This window comes from Macaca mulatta, chromosome 20 (assembly GCF_049350105.2).
Source record: "Macaca mulatta isolate MMU2019108-1 chromosome 20, T2T-MMU8v2.0, whole genome shotgun sequence".
Classification (NCBI taxonomy): Eukaryota; Metazoa; Chordata; class Mammalia; order Primates; family Cercopithecidae; genus Macaca; species Macaca mulatta.
Genome location: NC_133425.1, coordinates 70,822,088 through 70,844,276, shown reverse-complemented (window position 1 = coordinate 70,844,276; position 22,189 = coordinate 70,822,088). Strand labels below are relative to the sequence as shown.

General features: G+C 50.7%; 1 protein-coding gene across 5 annotated transcripts; it reads left to right on the top strand.

The window, feature by feature from the left end:
* Positions 1-2,486: 2,486 nt before the first annotated feature.
* CHST6 (carbohydrate sulfotransferase 6) lies at positions 2,487-19,708 on the top strand. 5 transcript variants are annotated; one of them, XM_028841081.2, is made up of 3 exons: positions 2,487-2,958; positions 15,447-15,521; positions 17,137-19,708. In XM_028841081.2, exon 3 carries the CDS (start codon positions 17,153-17,155, stop codon positions 18,338-18,340), a length of 1,188 nt encoding a protein of 395 aa, XP_028696914.1. In that variant the 5' UTR covers positions 2,487-2,958; positions 15,447-15,521; positions 17,137-17,152; the 3' UTR covers positions 18,341-19,708. The 5 variants fall into 5 exon arrangements, with proteins under 5 accessions (XP_028696914.1, XP_077840842.1, XP_077840839.1 ...); XM_077984716.1 differs by having other exon boundaries at positions 15,447-15,547; positions 17,108-19,708; XM_077984713.1 differs by having other exon boundaries at positions 15,415-15,521.
* Positions 19,709-22,189: the final 2,481 nt, after the last annotated feature.

Sequence of the window (22,189 nt, the reverse complement as noted above, 5' to 3'; positions counted from 1 at the left end):
GAGCACACTTCTCCGAGTTACTCACCAACAGCCTTGCTGTGCCAGGGCTCTGCCCAAAGACCTTGGAGCTTTTGTTAGCTCCTTGGCAAAAGTTTCCTGGTCCAACCCCAAGTATATTAGGTTTTAGTGGAATCCACATGGCATATGGAAGCCACGAGTTGGAAAATTACAACTGTGTCTGGTGAATATCAAATTATTTACAGAGCATATGTTGGTAGCTTCTGAAACTGAACCACACAGCATAGTTGCAGGAGGAAGAAAGGTAAGAAATATACAGGATTTTGTCAACTGAGCTGAAGCCATAGATCAGTCATATTTGAGAAAATTATTGAATTTTTTTTGTGGGAGAGAAATCCCTAATTCTTCCAAATGATTAGTCCAGTTTCTGCCAAAGCAGGTGAGTTGTCTAATGCCCCACTGAGTGCCCATCTTGCAGCTTATTAAAGCAATTCTATCTCTTTGCCTCCCTCTTACCCTATTCTCCACATCCTCTCCCCTCTCCTTTTTCATGCTTTGTAAAGAGGTTTTGGATCTTTCTGGCCAGACAACTTCTAAATGCAGATTAAGGAAATGTAAATTACATGATCCTAAGGAGAATAATGATTACTGGCCAATCTCCTACCCAGAGTTATCATGGTTGGCCTTCTGGCACATATCTTTCTGTTCTGCACACTATTTCTAACTCTTTAAAAATCATGAACAGGCCGGGCACGGTGGCTCATGCCTGTAATCCCAGCACTTTGGGAAGCAGAGGCGGGCAGCTCACCTGAGCTCAGGAGTTCGAGACCAGCCCGGACAACATGGTGAAACCCTGTCTCTACTAAAAGTACAAAAATTAGCCTGGCATGGAGGTGGGCGCCTGTAATCCCAGCTACTCAGGAAGCTGAGGCAAGAGAATCACTTGAACTTGGGAGGCGGAGGTTGCAGTGAGCCTAGATCCCACCATTGCACTCTAGCCTGGGCTACAAGAGACTGTCTCAAAAAAATGAATATCAAAATCATGAGCAACACTTACGTGAACCCTGTACATAAATCCTTGTTTCTGGTTTATTTCCTTAAGATAGATCCTAGAAAGGAATTACCAATCCAAAAAGCTTATGACCATTGTTAAGAATCTTAATTTATCGTGTCAAACCACAACCGAGAAAGACTGCTCATTTCTTCTCCCAGCAGCAGGGAGTTCGTAAGATCCCATCACTATTTAACAAGACCTCGAAATGTGTCATCCTTTTCAGATGTCTGGGCTCTGCCGTTATTTGTAAGGGGGAGTTTTTTTTTTTTTTTTTTGGAGACAGAGTCTCGCCCTGTCGCCCAGGCTGGAGTGCGATGGTGCAATCTCGGCTCACCGCAACCTCCGCCTCCCGGGCTCAAGCAATTCTCCTGCCTCAGCCTCCTAAGTACCTAGGATGACAGGCGCCTGCCAGCACGCCCGGCTCATTCTTTTTTTTTTTTTTTTTTTTTTTTTTTTTTGAGACGGAGTCTCACGCTGTTGCCCAGGCTGGAGTGCAGTGGCGCGATCTCGGCTCATTGCAAGCTCCGCCTCCCGGGTTCCAGCCATTCTCCTGCCTCAGCCTCCTGAGTAGCTGGGACTACAGGCGCCCGCCACCGCGCCCGGCTAATTTTTTGTATTTTTAGTAGAGACGGGGTTTCACTGTGGTCTCGATCTCCTGACCTTGTGATCCGCCCGCCTCGGCCTCCCAAAGTGCTGGGATTACAGGCTTGAGCCACCGCGCCCGGCTCGCCCGGCTCATTCTTGAATTTTTAGTAGAGACGGGGTTTCACCCTGTTGGCCAGGCTGGTCTCGAACTCCTGACCTCGTGATCTATCCGCTATGGCCCCCAAAGCGCTGGGATTACAGGCGTGAGCCACCGCGCCCGGCCCTGGCTGGAAATATCTTATTTGTTGAAACGTATCATTTCTTCATCTGGACCTGCTATGAAGCCTGCGCCTCTGGGCTTAGGTTAGGGCAGGGAATGTGCAGGAGGAGGGGAAAAGCTGCGGGTCCAGCTGCTAAGATCACCTGGTCTATCCGCCCCTCCCAGCTGGGACACTGCACCGGGTCCCTGTGTCATCCAGTGTCATCCAGGTGCCGTGGCCTTGGGAAGGGTTTGGATTCCAAGTCACCTCCCCTCAAGGATGCCCCCGAGAGTGAGGAGGGCCAAGATTAAGATTCGACTTCCTTCGCTAGGACCTTTATCCTCCCAGGAGTCTCCCTTCTCTGGGGAGTTAGGGTGGGATGGGGTACAAAATTCATTTGTAGTCAGATAAGAGGTGACCCTGCCAGCGCCCCTTGACATCCTCGCCTAAAAGGTGCGCCTCTCAGGGCCCCAGCCCCACTGGGCCCTTATGCCCCGCCCTTGGTCAGCGCCCCTCCCCCGAGGCGTGGCCCCTCTGTCGGGGAGGTGGGCCAACCGGCTCCTTCCTTCCCGTAGCTCGCTAGCTCCCGCCGGCCACCCCGGGACCGCAGCCACGTCTGAAAGCTTCTCATTGTGTGCGCTCGGGCGCGCTGCGCAGGGCAGCACCGAGGGTTGCTGGCCGGCGCGCGGGGAGTAGAGGGCGCGGGCCGCAGTGCCGGGCTTCGGAGGGAGCTCTGCGCCGCGTCCTTCCCTGTGGTAGCCCTAGGGCACCCCCCATCCTTAACATCCCATTCTGGGACTCCTGCCCTGTTCCCAGATTGGCTCTGCCTCTAGTCTCCAGGAGCTTCCAGTGGATTGGTCCCCCCCCCCCCCCACAACTCTCGTCCATGCCTCTTAGAGCCCCTTTCCCGGCCTCACCGGGTGTCCGTTAATAGTCTTGGGACCTTAAGGAGCAAGTCAGCCCCTGCGGACTCTCCCAGTGAAGAGAAAAAGCTGGCTGTGCGGTGGAACTTGGAAGAGACTGGGAGCCTTTGCTGAGCCCAGGGAGGGAGGCGTCCCCCACCGTGCCGCTCCTGCTCGGGCAGAGCCGCCAAGCTTTGAGGTGCGTTGGTTCTTCACTCTCTACGGGGGATGTCCCCACACTCAGGTCGGCTGGGGGGCGGGCTCCTCTGGCCTGCACCGGAGACCTGGGGTGAAGGGAAGAAGTAGGGGTGGCTTTTCCATCAGCAATGTGGAAAGGGCATCGCCACTGTTGGTGCCGGTTTGGAAGAGTCTTGCTGGGGCTTCGGCTACTCAGGGGGATCCTCACTGCGAGGGGAGAACCCCTTTTGTCTCGATACTTGAGTTTCAAAGGACATGACTTTCAAAAGCTTTCCAACGGCTTTTTCAATAGAATTACTTAGAAACAGTAGCTTGGTGGGTTGATTTGGAACCAGACCCAGGGGAGTTGGAGTCCTGCGTCACTACTTCTGACGGCTTCATCCTGGGCTTCAGGACAGGCCCTCTGGGCCTCAGGACAGGTGCCTAGCAAATGCTGACTTTCCTTTCTCCTCCCTCTTTCACAGAGGCAAGGCAGTCAAGTTTCCCATTTCTGAGGGTAGGAAAACTGAGGCCTGAAGACCAGAAAGGACTCGACTGACTTAAACCCACAAGCGCGTGGGCCAAGTATGAGGGCCTCTGAGGGTGCTGTGTTGCTGGGGGAGCCGGGGCTGGGCTCCTCTCCAGCCTGGGAGGCCGGGACTTTTCTGGCTTTGTCCTACAAACAGAGTCAACTGGAGCACGGAGAGCCAGAGGGTGACTTGCTCAAAGTCACACCCCTCATTGGTAGTAGAGACAGACTGAACCCAATCTGGCTTCAGAAACCAAGCTTCTAAAGCCAGGTGCAGTGGCTCACGCCTGTAATCCCAGCACTTTGGGAGACGGAGGCAGCTGGATCACCTGAGGTCAGGAGTTCAAAACCAGCCTGGCCAACATGGTGAACCCCCATCTCTACTAAAACTACAAAAATTAGCTGGTCATGGTGGCAAGTGCCTGTAATCCCAGCTACTTGGGAGGCTGAGGCAGAAGAATCACTTGAACCCAGAAGGCGGAGGTTGCAGTGAGCCAAGATTGTGCCACTGCACTCCAGCCTGGGCAACAGAGTGAGACTCCATCTCGGAAAGAAAAGAAGCCAGGCCTCTAGCCATGACTGTCCAGCGTCTTCTGTTTTGTTTGTCCTTGTGGGGCCCCTGCCTGTGCCTGCCACATTCTGTTGCTGGGGCACTGGGGCACCTGAATCTGGTAGAGCCATTGTCCTTGGGTTTTCCTGGTTCAAAGACTTTCCCTTGGAGTCACAGAATATAAGTGTGGCCCAGGAAGATTCCTAAGCAAATACTCATAAATGCACTGTGCGCCAGACATTGTTCTGCTTTACAAATATCCACTCACTCACTCTTTTAATCAATCCCATGAGTTGGGTTATGTTGTTTCCCCCACTTCACAGATTTTTTTTTTTTTTTTTGAGATGGAGTCTCGCTCTGTCACCGAGGCTGGAGTGCAGTGACATGATCTCGGCTCACTGCAACCTCTCCACCTCCCAGGTTCAAGAGATTCTCCTGCCTCAGCCTCCTGAGTAGCTGGGATTACAGGCGTCCACCACCACGCCTGGCTAATTTTTGTATTTTTAGTAAAGACAGGGTTTCACCATGTTGGTCAGGCTGGTCTCGAACTCCTGACCTCGTAATCCGCCCTCCTCCGCCTTCCAAAGTGCTGGGATTACAGGTGTGAGCCACCGCACCCAGCCTTACAGATTTTTTTTAACCAAGCAGGCACAGAGAGAAGTAACTTGCACAAGATCACGCAGTAAATGGTCAAGTGGGATTCACACTCTTAACCTCAGTACTCTATACCTACTGTCTTTAATGAGACAGAAACCATTCTGCTTCTAGTGTCTTAGGAGGGGAGATGGGTCCAGAAATACATGAACAAGATTGTCCTGCATAGTGATAATAGTATTAATAATAATTTCTCAATATCACCTATTAGTCAATATCGAAATATATCTGATTACCTCTAGGGTATCTCCTGGCAGATGTTTTTTTCAAATCAGAATCCAAACAAGGTCCACATGTTGCATTTTACTGTTTTTTTGTGTGTTTTTCTTTTTGAGAAGGAGTCTCGCTCTGTCACCCAGACTGGAGTGCAGCGGCGTGATCTCAGCTCACTGTAGCCTCGGACTCCCGGGCTCCAGTGATTCTCCTGCTTCAGCCTCCTGAGTAGCTGGGATTACAAGCACATGCCACTAGGCCCGGCTATTTTTTGTGTATTTAGTAAAGACGGGGTTTTCACTGTGTTTGGCCAGGCTGGTCTCCAACTCCTGACATCAGGTGATTTGTCCGTCTTGGCCTCCCAGAGTGCTGGGATTACAGGCACGAGCCACTGCCCTCAGCCTGTTATTTTCTTCTAAAATAGTCTTTTCCTTTTTCTTTCTGTTATTGATTTGAAAGAATGATTTTCTTTTTAAAAATAAGGTAATTAAAATAAATGGTTAATAAACCAGAGAACATTCCAGATTATCCCTGTAATGAGAGGGCTCTGTCACTACTTAGGGAAACAGGCGAATGTGCTAAAAGTACAATCCCACTCCATACCCTGCGTGTGTTGCTGCAGAGAAGAAGTGGGGAGCCCTCAGACTTTATGGCCTCCAGCTGTAACGTACTACAATTTAGACCAAGTCAGGTGCTGTGTGAAGTGCAGTGTGAGAATCCCTAAAGCTCCCAGCCAGGGAAAAGGGTTCGTGTGTTGCTATCTGGTCATCTGCTCAGAAATGCCCCAAGGTAGTGGCTCTGAGCCAGGGAGGCTTGAGGCTCGCTTCCCAGGCTAATTAGAATTCATTTCCCAGTAGATTCTTGAAGGCAGATCTGTTTTCTCCATCAGCATCTGGGCCTTGCAGTCCCAGCCCCCTGCCTCTGGGGGATGCCATGCAGCCGCATCACCAGGACTGGCAGAGATGGCAGATGTGGCCAGGGCTTGGGGGCCAGGCACAGCTTCAGCCACAGCCTGGCCCAGCCCACAGTCCTGGGGTTAAGAGTGTGCTTGGGGACTCTGACAACTTTTAGTGCAGAGTGGGTAATTCATGCCCCTGGCCTTCTCTGGCTAACTGGGTACTCAGGTCGGCTGGGAGATGGATTTGCAGGCACGTGTCTCTCTGCAGTGATAGCTGGAGAAAGACAAACTTCACCTAAGCCTCCTTTAACCAGTTAGAAATTTCTGATTTTATCATTGTAATAATCTTTGTAATTGTATTTTATCATTGTAATAAAAATCTGACATAGACTATCTGGAAAATGCAGCAAAGCACTAATAAGAAAATAAATTACCTATAAACTGGCCATAGAAAAACACCAAACTTCAGTGTACATCTCCCATACTTCGTATTTTTTTTAAATAATAGCTTTATTGAGATAGAATTCATGTATGTTGAAGTTTATATATATAATATACATATAATATATAAATAAATATATATACACATAATATATAAATATATTTTAAAATGTACATATATAAGTATTATATATGTATATATGTGTATATGTATAATATGTATGAGACATTAGGGATGGCTCTACTTTTTGGCTATTATGAATAATGCTGCTGTGAAAATTCATGAGCAGGTTTTCATGTGGGCTTATATGTTCAGTTCTCTAGGGTGTATACCCAGGAGTGGATCTGCTGTATCATATGGTCACTCTGTTCAACCTTTTGAGAAAGCACCAAATTGTTTCTTCAGGAAATGCACCATTTGACATTCCCACTTTATGATCTTCCCCACCTCTCCATCATCTCACCAACACTTGTAATTATTTATTATTTATTATAATTACCTTTTTAAAATTGCAACCTTCGCGGTGGGTGGAAAGTGACATGTCATTGTGGTTTAATTTGCATTTCCCCACTGCCTTAAAATGTTGAGCATCTTTCCTTTTTTTTTTTCTGAGTTGGAGTTTCACTCTTGTTGCCCAGGCTGGAGTGCAATGACACGATCTCAGCTCAACACAACCTCCACTTCCCGGGTTCAAGTGATTCTCCTGCCTCAGCACCCCAAGTAGCTGGGATTACAGGCGCCTGCCATCATGCCTGGCTAGCTTTTGGCATTTTTTGTAGAGACGGGGTTTCACCATGTTGGCCAGGCTGGTCTCGAACTCCTGACCTCAGGTGATCCACCTGCCTCAGCCTCCCAAAGTGCTGGGATTACAGGCATGAGCCACCGTGCCTGGCCGAGCATCTTTCCATTTGTGTATCTTCTTCAGAGAAACGTCTCTCAAATCCTTTACTCATTTTAATTTTTTTCTTTATTCATTCTTAAATTTACTTATTCTTATATTTTTTAAATATGCTCATTCTTGGCCGGGCACGGTGGCTCAAGCCTGTAATCCCAGCACTTTGGGAGGCCGAGACGGGCAGATCACGAGGTCAGGAGATCGAGACCATCCTGGCTAACACGGTGAAACCCCGTCTCTACTAAAAATACAAGAAAATTAGCCGGGCGAGGTGGCGGGCGCCTGTAGTCCCAGCTACTCGGGAGGCTGAGGCAGGAGAATGGCGTGAACCCGGGGGGGCAGAGCTTGCAGTGAGCCGAGATCGCGCCACTGCACTCCAGCCTGGGGCACAGAGCAAGACTCCGTCCCCCCAAAAAAAAAAAAATGCTCATTCTTAAAAAACTAAATATTTGCCCATTTTGTGTTGAGTTGTAAGAGCTCTTTTTATATTCTGGGTACAAGTCCCAATTTATAGACATGATTTGCAACTGTTTTCTCCCATCTGTGGGTGTTCTTTGATATTCGTGTATTTTTAACACCCAGCCAACTGTGTGAAAAATACACGCACATCTAAGAACATGCACAGATGGGAGAAAAGTATATATGTATGTCAGCTTTGTTACTTGTGTTTTTCACTTGACACTATGTATGGAAGAGCTCCAAGGTTACGCTGCTAGGCTTCCAACTCTGACTCAACAGCCACTGTGTGAATTCTTCAGGCAAGTCCCTTTTCTTTTTTCCTTTTTTTTTTTTTTTTTTTTGAGACAGAGTCTTGCTTTGTTGCCCAGACTAGAGTGCAGTGGCACAATCTCGGCTCACTGCAACCTCCGTCTCCTAGGTTGAAGCGATTCTTCTGCCTCAGCTTCACAAGTAGCTGGGATTACAGGCGCGCGCCGCCATGCCCAGCTAATTTTTGTATTTTTAGTAGAGATGGGGTTTCGTCATGTTGACCAGGCTGGTCTCGAACTTCTGACCTTGGGTAATCTGCCCGCCTCGGCCTCCCAAAGTGCTGGGATTACAGGGTGAGTCACCATGCCCTGCCTCCCTTAATTTTTCTACACCTCACTTTTCTCATCTATAAAATAGGGATGATCATCAGGTCCATGTCATAGGGTTGCTGTGAGGATTAAATCAGAAAATGGATGGGAAAGACTGGGCATGTAGGAAACCCTCATAGATGGTGTTTGCAGGGGTTCCTTGTTTCTGTCCCCCGTGAACACTCATCTTCCATCTTTATGTTTTATGTTTTGTTTTTGTTTTTCTTGGAGACAAAGTTTCGCTCTTGTTGCCCAGGCTAGAGTGCAGTGGCACGATCTAGGCTCACCGCAACCTCTGCCTCCTGGGTTCAAGTGATTCTCCTGCCTCAGCCTCCCAAGTAGCTGGGATTACAGGTGTGTGTCACCACACCCAGCTAATTTTGTATTTTTAATAGAGACGGGGTTTCACCATGTTGGCTAGGCTGGTCTCGAACTCCTGACCTCAGGTAATCCACCCACCTCAGCCTCCCAAAGTGCTGGGATTACAGTCATGAGCCACCACGCCCGGCCTATGTTTTATGTTTTATGTTCCTTGCTTTATGTTTTGCCTCGTTTTCTGTTTTCTTTCTCTCTTCTTTCTTCCTCTTTCTTTCGCTCCTTGTTAGCCTTCCCCCTTCCAAATGCCTAGGGCTCCACTAGAGCAGTTTGGCCCTAGTGGTAGCTGTTGATGCCTCAAGGCCACTGAGATGCGGTTTTGCTCTTGTTGCCCAGGCTGGAGTGCAATGGCACATGATCTCTGCTCACTGCAACTTCCGCCTCCCGGATTCAAGCAGTTCTCCTGCCCCAGCCTCCGGAGTAGCTGGGGTTACAAATAGGCACCTGCCACCATGGCAGCTAATCTTTGTAGTTTTAGTAGAGATGGGGTTTCACCATGTTGGCCAGGCTGGTCTCGAACTCCTGACTTCAGATGATCCACCCACCTCGGCCTCCCAAAGTGCTGGGATTATAGACGTGAGCCACCGTGCCCAGGTGCCTTTGGGATTCTTGAACAGGGATGGCCTCCAGCCAACTCTAAACAGAGAAATCTAAACCTGGGATCTACACCTAGTGTTACATTTTTTTCCTTTAGATTCTATGAACAGGGCTGGGACAGGCTGGTAACAGGAAGAGGTGCTGTGTCTTGTTGTTGTGGTTGTTGTTTTGGTTTTGGTTTTGGGTTTTTTATTGTTGTTGAAGTTGTTTTGTTTTTTTGAGACGGAGTGTTACACTGTTGCCAGGCTGGAGTGCAGTGGCATGATCTTGGCTCACTGCAAGCTCCACCTCCCAGGTTCACGCCATTCTCCCACCTCAGCCTCCGCCTCCTGGGTTCAAGTGATTCTCCTGCCTCTGCCTCCCGAGTAGCTGGGATTACAGGTGCCCGCCACCATGCCTGGCTCATTTTTGTATTTTTTCTTTTTTTTTTTCTAATACAGAGACTCGCTCTGTTGCCCAGGCTGGAGTGCAGTGGCCGCAATCTTGGCTCACTGCAAGCTCCGCCTCCCAGGTTCATGCCATTCTCCTGCCTCAGCCTCCCGAGTAGCTGGGACTACAGGCATCCGCCACCTCGCCCAGCTAATTTTTTGTATTTTTAGTAGAGACGGGGTTTCACCGTGTTAGCCAAGATGGCCTTGATCTCCTGACCTCGTGATCTGCCCTTCTCGGGCTCCCAAAGTGCTGGGATTACAGGCGTGAACCATCGCGCCTGGCCAAATTTTTGTATTTTTAGTAGAGGTGGGATTTCACCATGTTGGTCAGCCTGGTCCCAAACTCCTGACCTCAGGTGAGCCACCCGCCTTGGCCTCCCAAAGTGCTGGGATTACAGGTGTGAGCCACCACGCCCGGCCTGGAGCTGCTGTGTCAAGGGCAGGCAGAGCTTGGCTGGGAGTGAGTGCTGCCCAGAGAGCCAGGATTCCTGGGCTCCAGCTCGACCCTGCTGTGGACAACCATCCTTGGTCAGTGTCTTGCTTTTCCCATTTGCAAATCGGGGAGAACCATAGCTCCTTCCTAGGTCTCTCAGACCAAGAGATGGTAAGGGATGTTTAGAAGAAGATGACTTTAAGGTGCTCGGCAGAAAGCCATATGGGCTGTTGGGGAATTCCTCCCTCTGTATGTGGACCACAGGGTATCTGACTGCAATGGCAAGTATTTATTCACATCCTCTACTCATTCGGTGTTTGGGACGTTCCTTAACATGACTCTTACTATCTTCTTCAGTCAGGATTCTTTACTTTTTATTGAAGTATGCCATTCATCAGAGTATAGATAATGAAAGCACAGCTTGGTGAACTTTCACAAACTGAACACACCCATGTAATTAGCACTGTCCAAGAGAAACAAAGCAGGGCCAGCCCCCAGAATTTCCGCCCCTGCACCCTTCTCACCTCACCCCACCAAGGGTTTCACTATCACTGTCTGATCACCACTCTTGGGTGTAAGTGACAGAAACTCATCTCCCAGGGACTTAAGCAGAAACCGAATGCATCCCTCAGCTGAGGGGTCCATGGGTGAACCTTACACAACCGGATCCAAATGCTTAGATGATGCTGTCGGCTTGCCTGTGAACTTTCTCTGCTGAGTTCTCTTCTGTGTTGACTTTTACACCCAGACAGTTTCCTCTTCCCTTGTGATCAGCAAAACTCCAGAATTGCAGTTGAGCAGATGTCCCATTCCTAGGCCAATAGTTCTGTGTGGGCTGGGGGGACAGGGTCAGTGTGTGGAATATAGACGTGAGCCTGCCTTGGGACACATGACCATTAGGAGCCGGGAGTGGTGGATCAACCCCATTTGAGCCACAGGTACTTTTGAGTGGGTGAGGGGGGTTCCCCAGGGAAAAGCCTAGCTACTGTTATGAGAAGGAAAAACAGGTACTGAATGGACAGAACCAAGCATGTCCAGTGTACCTGTGCAGTGCCGATCCTCACCCTGGTCACCAGAGAACAGGTGTTCACTTGCAAAAAACCACAATCCAAAGTTCCAGGTTGCTCACAGTCTAGAAGAGAAAGCAAAGTACAATGCAGGGCAGAGTGGGGCATGCGTTGACAGCTGCAGAGGGGGCGGCTGCAGGCGAGGCTGAGATGCCTCCCAATGGGAGTCAGGGCTGGGCACTCGTAGCATGAGTTAGGGATTTGGGAGAGATAGAGCTTGTTTGATGAACAGTGATGATTCCCGGTCGTCTGAAGCCTGGGATATGGGAGATACGGTTGGAAAGCTGAAGGTTACTGAGTAGGAGAATGGCAGGATCAGATGTGTGGTGTAGGCACCTCTGGGGGCAACTGTACAAGATGGACTGAAGGGAGACCAGGTGGGGACTTTGCTAGAATCCAGGAGAGAAGGATGCAGCCAGGACCAACGTGACCCTCCCGCAACTGAATGTCCAGGCCATCCACTGGGACACCATCAGGTCCCTTGACTGTCACATGTGTCTTCAATGTCCCCAGCTTGATTGTCAGCTCCACCAGGATCGGGATCCTGAGCACTGACTTTCCTGGATTGAATCTTTTGCTGATCTTATATTTTCTCTATTTTGCAGCCTTTATCTGTCATTTATGTTTTTTGTTCTACTTTTCACATCTTTTAAATTTTTCTTTCAACCTTTCTAATATCTAATGCAATTAGCCCCAAACTAAGAGAAACAAGAAAAAACAAGAAAGGAAATGTACTCTCAGTGCTTCAGCTGTGAGCTGGCGTGTTTTGCTGTGGCTTTAGGTTTTTGATTTTTTTTAAGAAAGAGGGTCACACTCTGTTGCTCACGCTGGTGAGCAGTAGAACGATCATAACTCACTTCCACCTTGAGCTCCTGGGCTCAAGAGATCCTCCCACCTCGGCCTCCCAAAGTGCTGGGATTACAGGCATGAGCCACTGTGCCTGGCCTCCAGGCATATTTTATGCTTTCTCAAGCTATGTGTAGTATTTTGACAAAAATAAATTTTAAAAAGAGTAAATGTCAAAAAAAGTTTCTGTGACTTAAGAAGGACCACTGCTTAGGGTGCTCCTGGGTACCAAAACAAGAAACAGAACTTTCTATTCCCTTTATGACCTCTTGTACTTTTTAGTTCCACCCTCCTCCTGAAAAACATATGATCATTTTCATCATCGTTATCATCACCATCATCACCACTAATTACTTGTCGGAAATTTAAAGCAGAATTGCCTCTGAGGTTGGAGGGCTGGAGAGGGCATGAGAGATAGGAAATGTCACTTCCTTCTGCCTGACTAGCTTTGTGCTCTGGTGTGGGGCTGTGTCTGCCCAGGCAGTGTGGCCTCTTTTCCTGTCTTCACACATGAAACATGAGCTGACAATGCCCGCATCTGTACCTTGAGAATTTTTTTTTTGTTTTTCGAGATGGAGTCTCGCTCTGTCACCCAGGCTGGAGTACAGTGGTACAGTCTCAGCTCACTGCAACCTCCGTCTCCCAGGTTTAAATGATTCTCCTGCCTCAGCTTCCTGAGTAGCTGGGACTGCAGGCACCTGCCACCACACTCGGCTAATTTTTGTATTTTTAGTAGAGACGGTGTTTTGCCAAGTTGGCCAGGCTGGTCTCGATCTCCTGACCTCTAGTGATCTGCCCGCCTCAGCCTCCCAAAGGGCTGGGATTACAGGCAGGAGCCACCATGCCTGGCTTAGAATTTTATACAACATCTATGTGTTATCTTTTCCAAAAATTAAACTATAATAAATATGTGCCCCTCATCAAGGGAAGACTTTCAAGGGGGAGATAGGCCTTCCAGGATGGGAAATGGTACCGGACAAAGGCTCAGGACTGTGACACCCACTACAGAGCCCTGCAGTGAGAGTCTGGTTTTTGGATTTATTTTTGTTTGTTTGTTTGTTTGTTTACTTTTTGAGACGGAGTCTCACTCTGTCACCCAGGCTGGAGTGTAGTGGCATGATCTCGGCTCACTGCAACCTCCACCTCCCGGGTTCGAGCAATTCTCCTGCCTCAGCCTCCCGAGTAGCTGGGACTACAGGCACCTGCCATCACGCCTGGCTAATTTTTGTATTTTTAGTAGAGACGGAGTTTCACCATTTGGTCAGGCTGGTCTCGAATTCCTGACCTTAGGTGATCTACCCACCTTAGCCTCCCAAAGTGCTGGGTTTACAGGTGTGAGCCACCGCGCACCCGGCCTGTTGATTTATTTATTATTTATTTATTTTTGAGACAATCTCTCTCCATTGCCCAGGCTGGAGTGCAGTCACACAATCTCAGCTCACTGCAACCTCTGCCTCCTAGGCTCAAGCAATCCTCCCACCTCAGCCTCCTGAGTAGCTGGGACTACAGGTCTGCACCACTGCACCAGGCTAATTTTTGTATTTTTAGTAGAGATGGGGTTTGGCCATGTTATCCAGGCTGGTCTTGAGCTTCTGGGCCCAAGCATTTCAACCACTTCAGCCTCCCAAAATGCCGTAATTACAGGCATGAAGTACCATACCCGGCTGGCTCTTGGATTTAAGCCCCTGCCCTTCCTCCTCACTGGGTATTCACATCTCTGAGCCCCACTGCTTCAGTTAAAACAGACAGGGATGGTCATTTCTGCCTCCTAGGGACTTGGGATGATAGCATTTAATCCTGAAGACAAAAGTACCTATCACAGGGCCTGCCTGACTTTTTCTTCCTCATGTCGAACCCTTGTCCCAAATGTCCACTGTGCTGAGTGCAAGGCTTCTACCAGAAAGCTCCCAGCTGTGAACTGGTCTTCTGGAGACTCTGTGGCATAGGATGATTCAAGCACCTTCCTAGTTCTTGAGTTTCAGTAATAGGATCTCATAGCAGTTCCTGTAGTGTGTGAGTCACTTAAAAAGACCTCTGGCTTTCCTGGAACACAGGTAACAAACACCTTGGCTTGGGATCAAGATCCTCCCTACCCAGGGAAGGGCTGGGCTGGCCAGGACAACTGTGTTTGGGCCAGAGCAGCAGGGTCCTGCACTCTGCAGGGAGCAATCACACGTGGGAGAGGCCCACAGCCTGGGATCAGAAGTGCCAGGAGCTTAGGAACAGGAGTCCTGGGGTCCCAGCTTTCCTGCTGTCTCTCCAAGCCTTGAGTCCTTCACCTGAAAAACTGACATCATCATGCCCCCCTCAGGGCCTGTTGAGTTAAGTCATCCTGTGGACTTGAAGCACCTAGCACTTGAAGTCAGAAAATGAGTTCCCTTCTCTTTCGGTGCCCCATTGGCAGGAAGCCAACCATCGTCAGCCCACTGGCACTGGGGGAGCGTTGATCATGTGCAAAGCAGACGAGTGGCTACTCTCCCCGTCTTCCAGGTTTTCCCAGAGAGGCTGTGCAGTCGGCTGCTGACAGAGCTGCTGGGCATCCTCCACCCACCCCTGTTGCCTCCTGATGAGGGGAAGGGGCAGAAATGGGATCTGCTCCCAAGTTAGACCGTGGCTTCTCTCAGTGGTGACCTGGACAGGGGAGTGGGGAAGGCAGGGAGCAAAGGCTGCAGGAGCGAGGAGAAAACTTCCAGGCCCCTCCCTTCCAAAGTCACCCGGTCTTGAGATCATTGCAGAAGCAACAGGTGCAAAGAGAAGAACACTTTGGGACCTTGGAATGCCGGAGGCAGGCCCAGTGTTCCTTCTACCCTGCGAGACATGCGTGACATTCCTTTTTTTTTTCTTGAGACGGAGTTTCGCCCTTGTTGCCCAGGCTGGAATGCAATGGCATGATCTCGGCTCACCACAACCTCTGCCTCCCAGGTTCAAGTGATTTTCCTCCCTCAGCCTTCCGAGTAGCTGGGGTTACAGGCATGCGCCACCACGCCTGGCTAATTTTGTATTTTTAGTAGAGACGGGGTTTCTCCATGTTTGTCAAGCTAGTCTCAAATTCCCGACCTCAGGTGATCCGCCTGCCTCGCCTCTCAAAGTGCTGGGGTTACAGGTATGAGCCTCCATGCCCGACCTATGTGACATTCTTAAGGTCCACTAAAGGGCTGGTTGTTGGAGGCCAGAGGATGGCCTGTGAGATATTGGGATTGGAAGAGTAGGTGGCCTATGGGTGTCTCCTCTTGGGGGAGACTCCCCAGGTGGAGGGGGTTCCTCCTCTGCAAACAGTAGCTCAGCACAGGGACAGTAACAGTAATGGGGGCATGTGTGTAACGAATGCTCTCCCAGGCCCCCTCTTCTTAGGTGTTTGCAGCAGCGTCTCACAACAGCCCTAAGAGGTTAAATGTTGCAAATCCCACTCTACAGAAGTGGAAATCGAGCCTCAGAGAAGTTATGTCACTTTTGGGGCTATCTTTCCCTGTAGGGTGTGACTCCATTGCCCTCCTGCTTTACCAGGTACTGAGGAGCCTCTCATCATCTCCCATGGATTTGTGATCAGCGTTGCAGCTCTCCCAGCAGCCCTGGACAGTGGTGAGTCCCCTCAGTTGGCCAGAACGGTACTCTGCTCTCACCTCTGCTTCTCCGGCTCCATCCCAGCTCCGCCTCAACTGGTCTCCTTGCAAACCCACGGGGCTTCAGGACACGTTCCCTCTGGAGCCCATGCTGCCTTCAGCACTTCACCCCCCACCAGTGATGGCAACAGTTGGTGTTCTTTGTCCACTTTATTTATTGGCTCATGTTTTTGTTTTTGAGACAGAGTCTCACTCTTTTGCCCAGGCTGGAGTGTAGTGGCGCAATCTCAGCTCACTCACCACAACCTCTGCCTCCCGGGTTCAAGCAATTCTCCCACCTTACCCTACCAAGTAGCTGAGACTACAGGCATGCGCCACCACGCCCAGCTAATTTTTGTATGTTTTTGGTAGAGATGGGGTTTCACCATGTTGGCCAGGTTGGTCTCGAACTCCTGACCTCAGGTGATCTGCCCACCTCAACCTCCCAAATTGCTAGGATTACAGGCATGAGCCACTGTGCCTGGCCTTATTTGCTCATTTTGATATTGTATTGTATTTTTTGAGTCAGAGTCTCACTCTGTCGCCCAAGCTGGAGTGCAGTGGCATGATCAAAGCTCACTGCAACCTCAAACTCCTGGGCTCAAGCAGTCCTCCCACGTCAACCTCCCGAGTAGCAGGGACCACAGGCACACACCACCACACCTGGCTTTTCTTTTCTTTTCTTTCTTTCTTTTTTTTTTTTTTTTTTTTTAATGTTTTTGTAGAGACAGGAAGGCTATCCATATGTTGCCCAGGCTAGTCGCAAACTTTTAGCTTCAAGGTATCCTCCCACCTCAGCCTCTCAAAGTGCTGGGAGTACAGGCTTGAATCATCGCGTCCTGCCTGTTTGCTTATTTTCAATAAGAAAAGTTATTTTCCATAAGAAAAGTTATACCTGTCTTTTTAAACAAAAAAAATCATACAATGCAGAGCACACACTGTAGCAAGGGCACTCTTCAGTTAGGGACATTACTGCGTGTCCCTCCTGTCCATCCAGGATATTCAAACATTTTCCCATTGCCTAATAATCCACCCAAATCCTGTGTTATGTGCTGCTATCATCCCGCTTTTACAGATGGGTAAACTGAGTCATGGAGCGATCCAGTATTTGGTTCAAGATCACAGGCTATGTATGTCAGTGTAGTGTGGAAAGTTAGAAGAAAGATCACAGACTACGGAGTGGAAGAGCCTCAGGGAGCCTGGCGGCGCTGTGACGTCCACCAGAGCGCCCATCAGTTCAACAACCTAAAAGAGTTTCCTCACAGGAATTCTTAAGCAAAAGACAGGAATTCCGTTTGAAATATATTTCCCTCTCCAAATAGACAATGGTAATGTGGGTAGGTAGCTAAGAAGGTAGGACTCACATACAGACAGATTTCTGACCGCATTCTGCATTTGTACTTTTGCTCTCAGCTAGACTGGATCCTGAGTTATATCTTAAGGCCACATTTTCGGGAGAGCGCCCCACTGAGACCATCATGTTCATGGGAGGCTCTGGTCTGGTGGTCAAATCTGCTCCCTGAAGGCACTGGGCAGTGGGGCACGGGATGGGCGTGCAGGCTGCAGCCCCTAACCGCTGCGCTCTCTTCCCTAAGGCCCCCAGCAGTCAGCATGTGGCTGCCGCGAGTCTCCAGCACAGCAGTGACCGCGCTCCTCCTGGCGCAGACCTTCCTCCTCCTCTTTCTGGTTTCCCGGCCAGGGCCCTCGTCCCCAGCAGGCGGCGAGGAGCGCGTGCATGTGCTGGTGCTGTCCTCGTGGCGCTCGGGCTCCTCCTTCGTGGGCCAACTCTTCAGCCAGCACCCCGATGTCTTCTACCTAATGGAGCCCGCGTGGCACGTGTGGACCACTCTGTCGCAGGGCAGCGCCGCAACGCTGCACATGGCTGTGCGTGACCTGGTGCGCTCCGTCTTCCTGTGCGACATGGACGTGTTTGATGCCTATCTGCCTTGGCGCCGCAACCTGTCCGACCTCTTCCAGTGGGCCGTGAGCCGTGCACTGTGCTCGCCACCCGCCTGCAGTGCCTTTGCCCGAGGCGCCATCAGCAGCGAGGCGGTGTGCAAGCCACTGTGCACGCGGCAGCCCTTCAGCCTGGCCCAGGAGGCCTGCCGCTCCTACAGCCACGTGGTGCTCAAGGAGGTGCGCTTCTTCAACCTGCAGGTGCTCTACCCGCTGCTCAGTGACCCCGCGCTCAACCTGCGCATCGTGCACCTGGTGCGTGACCCGCGGGCTGTTCTGCGCTCCCGGGAGCAGACAGCCAAGGCTCTGGCGCGTGACAACGGCATCGTGCTGGGCACCAATGGCACGTGGGTGGAGGCCGACCCCGGCCTGCGCGTGGTACGCGAGGTGTGCCGTAGCCACGTACGCATCGCCGAGGCCGCCACACTCAAGCCGCCACCCTTCCTGCGCGGCCGCTACCGCCTAGTGCGCTTCGAGGACCTGGCGCGGGAGCCGCTGGCAGAAATCCGTGCGCTCTACGCCTTCACCGGGCTGAGTCTCACACCACAGCTCGAGGCCTGGATCCATAACATCACCCACGGATCTGGACCTGGTGCACGCCGCGAAGCCTTCAAGACTTCGTCCAGGAATGCGCTCAACGTCTCCCAGGCCTGGCGCCACGCGCTGCCCTTTGCCAAGATCCGCCGCGTGCAGGAACTGTGCACTGGTGCCCTGCAGCTGCTGGGCTACCGGCCTGTATACTCTGAGGACGAGCAGCGCAACCTCGCCCTTGATCTGGTGCTGCCACGAGGCCTGAACGGCTTCATCTGGGCATCGTCCACCTCCTCGCACCCCCGGCATTAGTGGAGGCCACAGTTGTAGCGGGTGCCAGGTCCGGGAGGAGAGTGCATGGTGCAGAGGGAGCTGGGGCGCACGGAGAAGCAGGTCCCTATATTGACCAAGGAGTTCGTGGTACCCCCCTGAAGTAGGCAAGGACTGCACGTTTCTTTCTCTCCTGATTCTTGGTTTTCCTGAGTCCTCTGGAGCTGCCTTCTCATCAGGTTCACTCTTCATGGAAAGCAACACTTGCCCCTACCTCCTCTGGGCACAGGGTGTGCGTTCAGATGACTTGGCTCCGACTCAAGGGCTTTCTTCCCCTTTAACTCTCTCCTTCTGGGGATACATCCTGCAGCAGCTGAGGGGGTGCCCTAGCACTGGCCAGGAGTGGAGAGGCACTGTGGTGATAAGACTCCAAAGGTCTGTACATCACATACACATGCACACGTGCACACATGGCAAAACTCAGAAGTGAAAAGACTTGTCCAAAATCACATGGTGAGAAGGAGGATGAAGGGAGGAGAGAGCTTTTGCTCTGGGGCTCCAGGTGGGAGGAGAGGCCCTGCCTCCTGGGTGAGAAGGGTCAGATTTTCCCATTTTAATTGCTTTTGGGAAGAGCAAGCAGAGTCATGGCCAGGGACACAGCTGAGAGATTGTAGGGGCCAGCCCTGCTGGGTCTGTGGGGTTTTCTCCCCATGTGCGGAGACGAGAGATGGTAGAAATAAAGGATACAAGACAGAGAGATAAAAGACAGCTGGGCCTGGGGGACCACTACCACCAAAATGCAGAGACTGGAAGTGGCCCTGAATGCCTGGCTGCGCTGTTATTTATTGGATACAAAGCTAAAGGGTAAAGAGTGTGAGTCATCTCCAATGATTGATGAGGTCAGGTGAGTCACGTGTCCACCGGACAGGGGGCCCTTCCCTGTTAGGTAGCGGAGGTGGAGAGAGGACAGCTTACATCATTATTTCTCCTATGCTCTTTTCAGAAAGATCAAAGACTTTAATACTTCCACTAGTTTTGCTACTGCTATCTAGAGGGCAGAGCCAGGTGTACATGAAAGTGAAACAGGAGCGTGACCGCTGAAGCACAGCATCACAGGGAGACGGTTAGGCCTCCCGATAACTGTGGGCGGGCCTGACTGATGTCTAGCTCTGACTACCACTAGACCATGGTCTGCTTGGTGACAGGCGTCTTCCCAGACGCTGGCATTACCGCTAGACCAAGGAGCCCTCTGGTGGCCCCCTCTGGGCATGACAGAGGCTCACACTCTTGTCTTCTGGTCCCTTCTCACCATGCCCCTTCGGCTCCTCTCTGTATGGCCTGGATTTTCCTAGGTTATAATTGTAGAGCAGGGATTATTATAATATTGGAATAAAGAGTAATTGCTACAAACTCATGATGAATGATATTCGTATATAATCATATCTATGATCTCTAGTAGAACTATTCTTATTTTATATATTTTATTATACTGGAACAGCTCGTGCCCTCGGTCTCTTGCCTTGGCACCTGGGTGGCTTGCCACCCACAACAGATAGAGGAGGCTTTGAATGCTGAGACCAGAGCTTATCATCCTGGACAGGCCTGGAGGGAGGCAATAAGTGGGAAAGGTAGGGGGAGAGAAGGCTGGGGAGGGCTGGGCAGAGAGCCAGGCATAGTGAGTGGCAGAGCAAGACAGGGACAGCAGGATCAGTGCCTGGAAGGCAGGTGTGCCCGACAGGGGGGAGTGGAACTCATCAGGCTTGCCAAGAGGTTGGAAGGGAAATGGCTCTGGGTTGGATCTGTCTTCCCTTGGTCCTTCTGGGCCAGGCCTTGGAGGAGAGCAGAGGATGATCCCTGCCTGTGAGCCACACTTCCTAGCTCTGGGGGCAAAAGGGCTTAGTAAAGGAATGCTGGATGTGTAGAGGGTTTAGTCCCAAGCTCAGGAAATGAGAGTCAATAAGTATCCGGTACCTGTTTAAAAGAAAAGCTCACGGAACCTCTGGAAAGGACGGGGAGGCTGAGTTAGCCACATAAATGAACCCAAGTCACACTGGAACACAGAGCTGGTCTGGGAACTGGGTTGGATGCCACCAGAGCTTCTGACCCTGTTACCTGTGAAATGAGGCAGTTTCCCTCACGGTTGCCATCAGCTACCAGGAGGGATGCAGGTGGTCACCAGCTTCTGATCCTCATCCTGGCTGTGGCCACAGATGGGGGGAACCTGGATTGTGGAGCCACATCCTCCCTGCAAAGCAGGCAGGGCAAGGGAGATCTGACATTTTCTGCTTTACGTGGAGGGAGCAGAGGCACATTAGCCTTGAAGTTGAAGCTCATTTTAGGTTCCTTCCAGCCTTAGAAGCTTCAACCAAATGAAACTTGAATCTATCTCTCGTGACAATAATAGGAGGAAGGTATTTAAAACCTCAGATTTATGAATGGTTACTACGTGGCTTGGAGAGTATCTTTCTTTGTTCTTGTTCAGGTGGTTATAACAAAATACCTTAAAAGTAGGTAACTTGGCTGGATGCAGTGGCTCATGCCTGTAATCCCAGCACTGTGGGAGGCCGAGGTGGGTGAATCACCTGAGGTCGGGCATTCAAGACCAGCCTGGCCAACATGGCAAAAACCTTCCTCTACTTAAAATACAAAATTAGCGGGGTGTGGTGGCACATACCTGTAATCCCAGTTACTCGGGAAGCTAAGGTAGGAGAATCGCTTGAACCCGGGAGGCGGAGGTTACAGTGAGCAAAGACCATGCCATCTCACTCTAGCCTGGGTGACAGAGCAAGACTCCATCTCAAAAAAGAAAAAGAAAAAAAAAAAAAAGACTGGGTAACTTATAAACATACCTTTTTCTCACGAGTCTGGAGACTGGGAAGTCCAAGCCACCGGTGTTGTCTGATGGGGGCCCACTTTTTCACAGACAAGTGTCTTCTAGCTGTGTCCTCTTATGGTAGAAGGTAGGAGGCAGCTCTCCAGGGCCTTTTTTTGAGACGGAGTCTGGCTCTGTTGCCCAGGCTGGAGTGCAGTGGCACAATCTCGGCTCACTTGCAACCTCTGCCTCTCTCTGCCTCCTGGGTTCAAGCAATTCTCCTGCCTCAGCCTCCTGAGGAGCTGGGACTACAGGGATGCACCACCATGCCCAGCTAATTTTTGTATTTTTGTAGACACTGGGTTTCACCATATTGGCCAGGTTGGTCTCAAACTCCTGACCTCAAGTGATCTGCCCGCCTTAGTCTCCCAAGTGCTGGGATTACAGGCATGAGCCACTGCACCCAGCCTCCAGGGCCTTTTTAAGAATGTCACTTATCCCATTCTTGAGGTCTCCGCCCTCATTATCTAATCACCTCCCAAAGGCTTCACCTCCCAACACCATCATATTGTGGGTTAAGATTTCAACCACATGCCACGCGTGGTAGCTCATGCCTGTAATGCCAGCATTTTGAGAGGCTGAGGTGGGCAGATCATTTGAGGTCAGGAGTTTGAGACCAGCCTGGTCAACATGGTGAAACCCTGTCTCTACTAAAAATACAAAAAATTAGCCGGGTGTGGTGGTGCACGCCTGTAATCCCAGCTACTCAGGAGGCTGAGGCAGGAGAATCCCTTGAATCCAGGAGGTGGAGAGTGCAGTGAGCCAAGACAATGCCACTGCACTCCAGCCTGGACAACAGAGTGAGACTCCATCTCATGCCCAGCCAGACAGTAGCATCCCTTCATTTGCCCCTGTTTAAGTCACACATTTTATTGATGGCTGCAATTAATGGCCTCTTTGTATCCCAGTCCTCTGCCATATGACCCACCCATTCTCCCCTGACTGCCAAGGTGTCAGGACATGCTTGACTGGTTCCCGAATTTGCTGTCTGCACATGGGCAGTACATCAAGCCTCAGAG